The sequence below is a fragment of the Nuphar pumila genome, chromosome 6 (genome assembly GCF_984573655.1).
Source record: "Nuphar pumila chromosome 6, dmNupPumi1.hap1.1, whole genome shotgun sequence".
In the NCBI taxonomy this organism is placed as follows: Eukaryota; Viridiplantae; Streptophyta; class Magnoliopsida; order Nymphaeales; family Nymphaeaceae; genus Nuphar; species Nuphar pumila.
This window is the reverse complement of record NC_143254.1, coordinates 123,030,783-123,043,495: the sequence shown is the minus strand read 5'-3', so window position 1 is coordinate 123,043,495 and position 12,713 is coordinate 123,030,783. Positions and strand designations below refer to the sequence as shown.

The 12,713-nt window shown below is 35.9% G+C and overlaps 1 protein-coding gene across 2 annotated transcripts in view; it reads left to right on the top strand.

Annotated features, from left to right (window-relative positions):
- Window positions 1-12,713, top strand: part of LOC149836003 (SH3 domain-containing protein 2-like) — an 80,179-nt gene that overhangs the window by 17,711 nt on the left and 49,755 nt on the right. For both annotated transcript variants that reach the window (XM_090008909.1, XM_090008910.1), the window contains exons 5-7: window positions 3,703-3,804; window positions 4,287-4,487; window positions 4,584-4,646. In XM_090008909.1, the coding sequence (XP_089865035.1) occupies window positions 3,703-3,804; window positions 4,287-4,487; window positions 4,584-4,646 (366 nt within the window). The remainder of the gene's footprint in view (window positions 1-3,702; window positions 3,805-4,286; window positions 4,488-4,583; window positions 4,647-12,713) is intronic.

Genomic DNA, 12,713 nt, shown 5'->3' with positions numbered 1-12,713 from the left:
GTTTGTCTTCGTTACAATACTTTTGCCTATCTTGTTTCTCCACTTTTCCCTCTTATTTGAGTGATTTTTTTTTTGTTGGATAAGAGATTTTGTTTTATTAGGTTTTTATAAACATGGTTGTGGCGAGTTATGTGCACCCGTTGTAGCTGATAGTATTGATTGCAGTTTTACAACCATTTGTGAGGTGAAGGATGTGCACCTCTTGCAATTGTAGTTGATATTTATTGTCAGTTTAGATAGCCAGTATTGCTGGTGCATGTTCACTGGTATGGTTATTACTAACATTTGTGTTTATCTCTTGTCCTATACATTGATACACTTGAATTTTGAGGATGTTGAGTTCAAGGTCAAAGAGGTGATTGCTTGTCGTGAGCAAACTATCGTTGAGATTTGCAAATATCATTTCTCTTGTTATGATTTGTTGTGTGTGGGCTTTTTAAAATGTCTTTATATATTTCCTAATCTTTTCCGCTGCCCATTTGTTCTTATATGAAAAATGGTTATCCCTTGAAAATTTACATGCATTTTGTGTGCATTCTCTCCTTAATAAAATTATTATTTTTATGTGTGTCCTCTTTGTCCTTAGTGGCTTTTGTGCTTGAACCAGAGTTGCCAGTCGAGGGAGCGGGAAGCGATACGGGAAGTGGAAGCGAGGCACTTTCAAAATTTTAGGAAGCGGGAAGCGTGGGACGACTTAGAAGCGAACCAGGAATCGTCTTGGAAGCGACATAGGAAGCGAGGGGGGAAACGAAAAAAGAAAAAAATAAAAAAAAATAAAAATATAAAAAAATGAAAAAAGAGGGAAGCGCGTTTTCCCAAAAAATGGGAAACATGCTTCTCAAAAAAAATTTGCGCTTCCCAGCACGTTTCGGAAGCACGCCGTTTCACGCTTTTGAAATGCGCTTTGGAGAAGCACGCTTCCCCACTTTCTTTGGCGTTTTCGGTAACTCTAGCTTGAACCCATATTTGGGTTGTGTGAGTGACTCTTTTGCATTATTATGTTCATTAAATATGCTTTAATTGCATGTTGGATATATATGTTGAGGATATTTAGATTTGTTTCATGATAGTTATCTTGCATTTTTTTGTATGAATTTAATCAATTCTTCCTCTTTTTATGAGCTCCTTTGAGCTCTTACATTTAATATACATGATGTCGTGTTTTGCTTAGTATAATTAATGAGTTGTATCTTTATTTAAAATGTTTGCCTAAGCTTTTGGGACATTATTGCAAAATTGTTTATATCTTGTTGATATTTTATGTCTAACATGTGCTTATCTTTTAAACTTTAGTGATCAAAATTCTAATGTTTAGAATTTCTGTTTCCTTAAGAAAATATGTTGTTTTTATGGTTATGATTGTCTAAACGAGAAATTCTTAAAACAATGATTTTGAAGTATATTCCTTGTGTCTATCTTAATGGCTATTGTATCTTGCTTGAATTGTTGCTAATATTTCTAAAAAATTTAAATTATTGATTAAGGTGCATGTCTTAGTCGCTTTTAAAATTGTTTAGTTTATAGTACCTTTATGTTTTGTTACGTAACTTAACCATCCTCTCTCCATATATATATATATATTCTTTTTCAAAATATATATTTGTTTTGAAACTATATACCAATGTTGTTAAAAGCGTGCCTCACCACAAGGCGAGGGCCCTTTGGCCTTGAAGCGCACACAAAAAGCGCAAATCGTACGAGGCACACCTCAACCTGAGGCATGCACCTCATTTAGTTTGGGTCAAATGGGGTCAAAGCCTCCATTTGACCCAAAAAAAGGGGGAGTCTCGATTGATTAGGACCTCCCCCCTCTTGCCTTTCACTGTCATCTGTCGCCCTCTACCTCTCGGCTCTCACCCTCCTACCTCTCACTGTCTCCTCTCTCTCTGCCGAAAGAAGAAGAAGAAGAAGGTCTTGCCTTCCCTCTTTTGCGTTGTCTCCCTCTCTCTCGCCCTCCTTCGTGTTGTCTCCTTCCTCTCGCTGTCTCCCTCTGTCTGTTTCTCCCTCTATCGCTGTCTCCCTCTCTCGCCGTCTCCCTCTCTCTGTTTCTCTTTCTGTCTCTCCCCCTATTCAGTGTGGGTCTAATACCTATTCTTGTCTATGTCACACAGACTCGGCTAGGGAGGCGCCGCACCCGAGTCGACACGCCCCGACACAGGTGCGGCTTCGGACTCGGCCCGGACTTGGTCAACGCTGAGTCAGACTCAGTCAACGAGTCGAGGTCGAGTCCATCCACATTTTGGGCTCGGTCAGCTTTGACCGAGCCCAAAAATATCTATTTTTAGGACAAAAAACAAAAAAATTCATTTTTTATATATCTTTTTTTTTAAAAGAATATATAACCAGACTGTGCAATGCAGTTGCACAGTCACAGACTGTGCAACTGCAACTGTACAGTCACTGCATTGCACAGTCTGTGCAATTGTTAACGTATAAAGTTTAAACATTTGAATGTCAAAACTGAACATATCACAAAGATGTGAATGCTATAGTAAAGGGGTCATTTCAAAAATTAGACCAGTACAGATTATGGACCATTTCACAAGGTCATAGTTTCAAGTTTTTTTTCCTTTAACCATGGCCCATAGATGTGTTTACCTTAATTTTAATTGTTTACTAGACTTATTGTTATATATATATATATATATATATATATATATATATATATATATATATATATATATATATATATATATATATATATATATATATATATATATATATATATATATATATATATAGCCGAGTCCCCGTGTCCAAAATTTTTGAAATTGCGCTACACCCGTGTCACACCCGCACCCATGTGACATAGATTCTTGTCCTTTTTTAAAAAAAATACTAAAGTAGAATGTAGTTAATAAAACATGTCAAGTATAAGTTAAAACTTCTCAATTTAATACAGTACAAAGAGCTAATCTGATTTAACGTCAATTTTTAACTTTTTAAATTTGAATATATTACAAAGATGACCCATTAATTTTTCTAAATTTTTTTAATATATATGCCTATAGAATTTTTTTAATATATATATATATACACATACCCTCCTGTCCAAATTCTTGCAGAATTGATGAATTCATGTCTCATATTTGAGTCATGTTAGCGTATGTGCCTGACTGCCTCCACCCATTTGCAAGGGGTGTTCCTTTTGGTTCAACATATTCTAGGTGATTTGACTTTGTTGATCATGTTCCACAAAATTTGACTTTGTTGATCATGTTCCACAATGTAAAAGGAACTTTTGGTTAGTGTCCTATTGATGTTTCAACTATTGCCTCAACGATGATTCTTGCTGCTAGTGTATAAATCATATTTGGTACAAAGCTAATTCTTGCCTCAACGATGATTCTTGCAACTATTGCCTCAATTGAATATGTCAATGCTGCTTCCATACAATGATTGTTACTGTAAAAATAGAACTTAATACCCTTTTCTGTTCCTAATATATCCAGTATTCTATGTCAATACTTTCATCTCAGAATGAATAAATTTTCTTTTAGTAGTTTTTGTGTGTTTTAATTATGTTGGCTTAATTTTTAATGTTATTTGGCTGTTTTCTTATTACATCTGTGTCATTAAAGCTCACAGCCATTGTATTTGTACTCTTCTCTTCTATTTTATTCCCTTATGCTTGTTTATTTCTGCGTACTTTTTATGTTATTGTTTTATGGAAGATATTCCCCACATGTTTTTGATTTTCAGGTCGCAGAACCTTTAAGAGCTATGGTAATGGGTGCACCACTGGAGGATGCTCGACATCTTGCTCAACGTTATGATAGAATGCGACAAGAAGCTGAAGCACAGGTATTTCTCTCTCTATTATTGCTATTCCTACCAATACTACTATAGTTATGCTGCCTTGACCTTTTTGTTGTGGAAGTAACCTAGATTCTCTCAGGGACAGTTGATGAAATTGGGGGCTAGCTTCCTGCAATACTTTTAATTTCTGAGTGGCTATTTTTGGCATGTTACTAAAAGAAAAAGAAAGATGAGAAGTAGTGCACTTTCTTTTGGAGAGAAGTTTACAATGTGAGGTTTTTTTCTTTTGAATCTTTGAAATTTGATATGGATGCTTTAATACAGATGATTTGGATCATACTGTACCTTTCCAAACCAAACCAACCAACCCCTCATATTGTACCTACCCAAAAGAAGCCAACCAACCCATCTTCCTCGCCCCCCATAAACAAGAGGAGAAATCCTAGTTCAAATTAATAGATTTTTTTAATTTAATCATTTTCTCATGTGCCCTTGTGATTATGTTGTTCCAATGGGGTCCTAGACAGGCTATTGAAGTATCAAAGCGCCAAATGAAAGTAAGAGAAGGAACTGGGAATCCAGATAATACATTAAAGTTGGAAGCAGCTGAAGTAAAGCTTCAAGAACTGAAGTCAAACATGACAATATTAGGGAAAGAAGCTGCAGCTGCAATGACTGCTGTTGAAGCACAACAACAAAGGCTAACCCTCCAGAGGCTTATTTCCATGGTAGTAGCTTTTCCACGTTCTGTTAGTTCTTGTCTTGCTGATCATAGTTATGTTATTTTTGCATGAGAAAAATCTTTGAGGGATCTTCTACCCCAGGTTGAATCAGAGCGTGCTTATCATCAAAGAGTGCTACAAATTCTTGATCATCTAGAAGGAGAGGTAAATTTTGATATCTTGTCATTTCCTGTGTTGCTCATTTTACTTTATGGGACTGTTGAATTTCGAAACTGTTCATGTCCAGGCATGTTGTTTGATCTTATTATCTATTATTCACATTTTGAAATTTGAACTAGTTGAAATTAATTCACTCATTAAAGGACTGTTAGCATGTTTGTTTTGTCACAGGGTGCCGTTCAATTGTTTAAGACAATTATTCCTTGTCAAGGCACACTGAAATTGGTTTCCAGTAATTTCTTTTTTGAAGAATTAGGCTATAGGTATTGGTGTGGAGATATTTGAACATGATGGATGTGCCAAATGATCCTTATCTGCTTGATTAAAGTTCATATATATATATATATATTTATATATTAGGGAAACTGGAATATGTTTACCAACCAAATATGATTACTGGTATGAATCGAGATGTTCATAGGTTTTTTTGCAAATCTAAACCTGCAGATGCATTCGGCGTGGCCCATTTGCTAGGAATCGACTGTTGGATCATCATAATCGGATCAATAAATGCGATTTTTTATGCTTGCATATTTATGAAAATTCTAAGCCATTGATTTTCAGCCTTTAAAAGATTTTATTATACATCGTAATTGGATGATCCAAGAGTCTGTTCTATAAAACCAAACGTCTAGATCACATCCTATGGTGAAATTTTCAAAGAAAAGTAAAAAAACCTATGAAATCTAGGTTCATACCAGTAAACATATTTGGTTGATAAACATATTTCAGTTACCCTATATATATATACATATAGAGAGAGATGGGGTTAGCTGTGTACCCTCATTTGAGCGAACAGTGGGCTGATGCACGCCTGTGACGTGCGTCGCCCCGCTAAAAAAATTTGCCACAAAATCTGATGGTCACTCACTGTCCATTATATATATATATATATATATATATATGGGAAAGTATTTGGTACCCTCGTAAGGAACCCCCTAATTAGACTTATAGTGAGAAGTTGTTTTGACCAAATCTAACCTCATGGATGTGTTCAACATGGTCAAAATAGTAGGAATTGACTCATGGATCTTATTTTTCTGACGTAAAAATACAATTTTATGAGGGTTGAAAATAGGGATGACAGTGGATCGGGGGACAACGGGGCTCTGCCCCGCTTCGCCCCGTTTGGACCGAGGATGAAGGGCATGAAACAGGGATGGTGGCGGGGATGAAGGTTAAAATCTATCCCCGTGCGGGGATGGAGGCGGGGATGTCCCCGTCCCCGTCCCCGTCCCAATCACCGCCTAGCCCCACTCCACCCCATCCCCAATCCTTTAAGGGATGACTATAGACTAAGGGGAAACGGGGCCCCACCCCGCCTCGCCCCCGTTTGGACCGGGGATGGAGGATATGAAACGGGGATGGAGGCGGGGGTGGAGGTTAAAATCCATCCCCTGCGGGGATGAAGGTTCGTATTTTGAAATGGGGCGGGGGTGAAGACCTTGTTCCTCGCCCCAGTCCACTGCCATCTCTAGTTGAAAAATTGACACATTGTTGGCCGTTGATTTTCTTCTGCAAAATCTTACATACACATTGTAATAGCATGATCCAAGCACCGATTTCTACTAACATAAACACATAGATCACATGTGAAGGGTCAGATGTGTGAAAAACAATAAAAAATTACAGTTTTTTGCTAGGGATTCCTTACCCACGAGGGTATCAAACATTATCATTATATATATATATATATATATATATATATATGCTAAACATGCTAGATGAAACATGCTAGATGGGCATTTTTGCCTTTCTGGTGCCTTTTTTTCGCGATTCTGACCCCATAGATGTGTTCGACATGGTTGATTTACTAGGAATGGACACCTGGATCATGTGTTTTCGCTAAAAAAAATGATATTTAGAGCCTCAAAATTTTACAAAGTTTTTTTGTTGGTTTTTCGAACCTTATAAAAACTCACCCTTGTGTTGGAATTGCACACTCCAAGAGCTGATCCCTATAAAATCAAGTTCATAGGTCACATCTGTATGGTTGGAATTTAAAAATAAAATGAAAAAAGCCAAACTGATTTAGCATGTTTGCATCTCTCTCTCTCTCTATGTATATAATATAATGTGTAAGGTAAACATGCTCAATGAAATATGCTAAATGGGTTTTTTCTGGGTTTTTTTTGTTTTATTTTTAAACTCTGACCGTACAAATGGTGATCTACGTACTCGATTTTATAAGGATCAGCTCTTGGAGCATTCGATTCCAATGCATGGGTGGGTTTTTATATGGTTCAAAAAATCAACGGTTCAAAATATTTGTAAATTTTCTTTGCTCCAAATATCTTTTTTTCATCGAAAACACGTGGTCCGAGCATCAATTCCTGGTAAATCGGCCATGCTGGATACATCTATGGGGTCAGAATTGCCAAAGTAGCACCAGAAAGCTCGAAAAACCCATTTGGCATGTTTCCCTCCCCCCCTCTCTCTCTGTATATATATATATATATCTTATAAAAGCAAAAACAGGGGTTGAGGCAAAAAGATTTGCTCTTTATAACTTTTTTTAAATGACAGTTTGTCATGTGTCCAATGAATAGAAATATAAATTTGTTGGGCGTTTGTAGATTAAACATCCAAATCTAATGTCAGGACACCAGGGATATCCAAATTCACAAGTGTCACTTTCTTGGTATACCAAAACAACAGATGTGTCTACACATCACCCTCAGGCAAAGTGACGGATTCTCCCTAAAACCGTGGCTAGGAGAAGAACCTCAATATCGGGTTCAGGGGCAACAACAACGCATACGGAGTTTTAGTATCATCACATTTCTCCAAAATCACAATGTCTATGATTCTCATACTATAAAAGGGGCATCAAAGAAACATAGATTACATTGTTCTTTAATCTTTTTTATCTTGTTATTAATTCATCTTCTTTAAATCGCAATTTAACATGCAGAATTAATAACACAAGCTCGCAAATCAGCATGCGAAGCTCTTCACGGGTCCACAACCCGTGGCAATATAGAACAGTGCAATAAAAACAATAATATCACATTTGATTTTTGCAATACATAGAGCAACTAAAACAAAGAGCAACACCTGCTCAAGGCTCACACGGCCTACGATGATCCATTTTGATCATCGATGCATTCTTATGCAAAAATCATGAATAACATGCCACTATGTATCAATTTCGAATGCTTCTTAATGCACATTCATATATGCAAATTTTAGAGATGTGCATAAAGCAATAATATTCATATGCATGCGCATGAGTTCACGTAATCATGTTAAATGCACATTTCCATTCATGAACCAAATCAATTAAACAAGTGAATCAATACAATGCTTTTATTCACAAATCACGCAACTGAACATGTGAACACTCCTGTCACTAACTACATGCAAGACATGATAATTTTGGGTCTTTACATGCATAAGAAATAACTAGGCACTAATACCATGAACATGCACTTCATTCACAGCCTAGAGATGTGTGCAATGTCATCCTTCTTGCATGCATAAAACCAAGTGTAATCCAATTAACACATGCAAACACTCACGCCATTATGAACTTTAAGAGCATATCAATTTCATTAAATACCTGCTCATGAAAATACAACTATGCAATACCACTTTGATTCAGCATAGACTAGCAAATTTGAGCACAAAAATATTTTTTTTTTGTCTCAACACCCAGCCGACTGTGTCAGTCCAGTCAGGAGGCTGGACTGGGCCTGATAGGGCCCTGCCATCCCAGGCTGGCCGAGCCAACCCAGCCGAGTTCACTCGGTTGGGCCTAACAGACCATGCACTAGCCCGACCTGGGCCTGTGTGTGTGCTGCCAGGGCCTGGCAGTCAGCCGAGCCTCCCTCGGCTGGCTGCCAGCCGGCAAAAAAAGAAAATCCTGGTTTAGAAAAAAAATTTGCTTTAAAATCTTGTTTTTTTTTTTCTTGTAAAAACCTGCTGCCCAGCCAAGCCCACTCGGCTGGGTCTTACAGTATCAAGTCAGGCCTGACGACACTAGGCAGTCCGACCAGGTCTGGCCGGTCGGAAAATAAAGCGTCCGCAAAACTGTCAAAATAATTTTTTCATTCTTCTTGCAAGTGCATTCAGATTTAGAGTCTATGAATGCATTTATTTGCATACATGCCTTCAAGCATATGTATTATGCATGTACAAGAACCATTAAAAGAAAATATTTTGATTCATACACTGTTATACAAACTTTCAACAAAGAATACATGTATATTCGATATTTTGTCACACTCACATGCTTTTAACAATACATATCGTGGATCATCCCTGGAAATTGATAAACACATAACAAGCTATTTTTTTATCATCAAATAAATTCTATTTTAGCATAAAAATAGGTATGTACAAACATTTTTATTTTTGAAAGGATAAAAGGATCAAGAACACCCCCATGGAAGAGGATCTATGAACCCTCATCCGTGTATTTTAAATTAAGCATCTAGATTTACTCTTTTCTATGGATTTTCATCAAAATATTGCATGGAAGTCCAATCTATATTCAATTTCTCACTTGATTCAAGAGAGAAAACCCGCACCTTACACAAAGATAAAAAAGAAACAAGGAAATAACGGTGGAAACGATGGATAATCGGAGAAGAAGCTCCCTTCTTCTTCCTCTCTCTCTCTTTCTCCTTTTTTCCTTCTCTTTCTCTTTCCTTTTTTTTTTTTTGATCTATATATAGAGCTCTAGGGGGGACGTCGCCCCTTTCTCTAGCCTCTTCTAGATGGGCTGGAGAAGAGAGTGTAGCCCCACCGGAAACTCTCTTCTCTCTTGAGAGTTCCAAAAATTTTAAAATTCTTCAAGTTGACTTTTCAAAGTTTTATTTTAATAGGCTTTCTAAAACCTTCTTAGAAGTTTTCATAAATGTTTAAGGACTCTCTTAAGAGTCTTAAACCAAAGCCAAATTAAAATTTTGGAATTAAAAATTAATTAATTAATTAATAAATACTTAGAAGCTTCTAAAAGTTATTTTATTGAACTAGGATACTTCTTAAGTGATTCTATATGGGTTTAAGGACTCTACTTAAAGTCCTAAACCTAGACTTAAATCAAATTTCGAAATTAAAATTAATTAATTAGTGTTAATTGATTAATAAGTATCTATAAACTTCCAAAGGTTATTTTAATAACATAGAAGACTTCTTAACAGTAAATAACTCCAATTTAAAGTTATCTAATGAATTTAAAGTTGGAAATTTGATGGGCATGGATCTGGATCCAGATCCAAGATCCAAATCCATCTAAAAAATCTAATTGGGTCTTGGGCTGGATGAAATCCAGATTAATATGGGTCTTGGATAGAGTCCAGATCTATATTAATTTGGATCAAATCCATCAGATCTAGTTTGATCCAAATCCGGATTCGAATCGACAAACTGTTCTTTTTTCGAAAAAATGTTACTTTCGGGCCAATCGTAGCCTGAATCAAGGAAAATAAAATATTGTTACACTCAGAATTTTGGGACGCATCCAACGATATATAACTCAAATTTCGCTTTCGAAATTCGCCTGAAAATAACCTGAATTTCACTCAAATTTCGCTGGAATTTAAAAGTAAAAAATAAAACTTTTTCTCACATTTTGAGTGGCTCGTTTAGGCCTTGACAGTGAGACCTAGGCCAAGCCCATACTCCAAAGCATCAACCTAAAATCGAGAATCTACCGATTTTTCTTCTATACTTAGCCAAATTTTCGAAAATTTCAAATTTAACTAAGTATGAAAATACGCGATATTACAAACATTTTATATGGGTTTCACATTTTGTAATTTCAAACTTATGGTGAGATATTGGAAGTTTAAGGGAGGGTGTTAAGTGTTAGAAAGTGACTTTGAATATTTTAGGTTCGATAATGAACCCATACACATGCACATTAACTGCGAATATACCCACTTAAGGGAACAACACAAGCACATCAAGTGTTAATACATAAACCCATAAAAGGGATAAATATGACTTAAAGTCATAAGTTGAATATTATTGAAGAAATAGGAAGAAGAGGGTAAAAACCCTATACAATGGAGCATAAGCTCCTCCAAGGAGTGAAGAAATTACAAGGGGGAGACCCCTATTTATAACACAAGAGAGGAGCCACCTAGGGGGCTCCCAAAGGAGTCGTTGGGAGCCCCCAACGGTCACATTTGTGACCGTTGGGGGCTCCCCAACGACTCTTTGGGGAGCCTCCCTAGGTGGCGCAAACCACAAAAAAGAGAAAAATAAAAAAGGAAAATTAAAAGTAAAATTACAAACATATTTTAAATGGAATATGCGTAAAACTATGAAATGTCTAAACTACCCCTATGCCTATAAATAGTGAAATATATATTTTATATATATAATTAGGATAATACATATGCATATATGAATATGTATTATCCTTTATATATATAAAATATATATAATATTACAAATGTTGAATGATACATTTTAACACCCTCTCTCAAGCTTTGCGTGGGGGAACGAAAAGATTGAAGAAAGCAAGAGGAAGAATCTCAAGGCTTCAAGAGCCTTTAGTACGAATGTCATTGCAAATGTCTTCCTCCAACGTCTTTAACGATGAGCACCTTCCATGATCTATCCAAGGTACTTCTTTTCCTCTTATCTTCAAGATCCTGAGGAACAACAACAAAGAACAAGTAAAAAATATCTTTGCACTTTACTCAAAAAGAAACATTCCTAACAAGGTGCAAAATTTATGCATAATAGGATAATTACTTTTAGCATGAAAAAAAAATTTAGAAAACAAAAGTTTCAAAAATCAAATATCATGTTAAAGAGTGAGCGAAAACGAATTGCAAGAATGCATAATGCATTTATAAGGTCCATCATTGGACAATCACAACCTCATAATGGGAAATAACAAAATGGTCCACTAAGGGACACCACAATAAGCCTACGAAGAGGCATAAGCTACATATGTTTTATTGAATGAGGGCCTTAAAAGGCCATAATGAGCATATGCATATACTATCATGAAATGAATTAACACTTAAAGAAAATTATTAATGAACATGCTCCAAACATACTTTAGTCAAAATAAACACGGATGCAAATGTTTCAAAAGCATGATGAATATGTACTTCAAGGGGCTTTATAATTTTAACACGCATAGATCAACAATAGAGTTTTTCACATCTTTAGGGCGAAGCTCTATGTCAAACAAATGTCATATATAAGAAGCATGATTTGACTAAATATGTTAAAGCATCCACCCAAGATTCAAAAAAGAATATCATTTGAGACAAAAGACTTATTTTGCATATCAAATACAAAAGTCGTCGAAGAACTGTACGCACTTAATATATAGATTAAAAGCTAAAATATCAATTTTAAAAACATATCATAGATATGATTCACACAATAAATTTTGTAATTTTCAAAAATAGTTTATCCACTACAAGCAACTACCTCATTAGTCCTCCAAAACCCGTAAATCAAGTGTATAAGCTACTAGATCAAGAATATAAATATAATGTCATTAAAGGCCAAATGACACACACTAAGGTGTGTAAAAAATACCTCTTGTCTACATATAATAATACTTGAAATGAGTGCATCAACGATAAGAACAAGAGAATACACGCCAACGTGGACAAAAAACATCTCTTGTCTACGTAAAAATACACTCAAGATCAAGTATGTTCAGCTACTAGAACAAGAGTATTAAACCAACCATGGGCTAAAAACACAATACATCTCTTGTCTACATAAAATGACACTTGAATTGAGTGAAAGAAGCCAACCATGGGCATATAACTCAGCGACTAGAACAAGGACACAAATGCCAACATGGACTAAAGATCACACACCATGGTGTGAATCAACGTGCCTTGTCTAATATGATAACACTCAAGACAAGTGTGTTTAGCTACTAGAACAAGAGAAACAAAGCCAACAAAGGGCTATCAACACACAAAGGTGTAATAAAATTCTTGTATACATATGATGACACTTAGATAAGAGTTATAAAAGGAGAAGACTTTTGAGGCAATAAAACTTGTAGTGACAAACATATATATAAAACCCTGAATCAATAGAACAATATTCTTCAAAAAG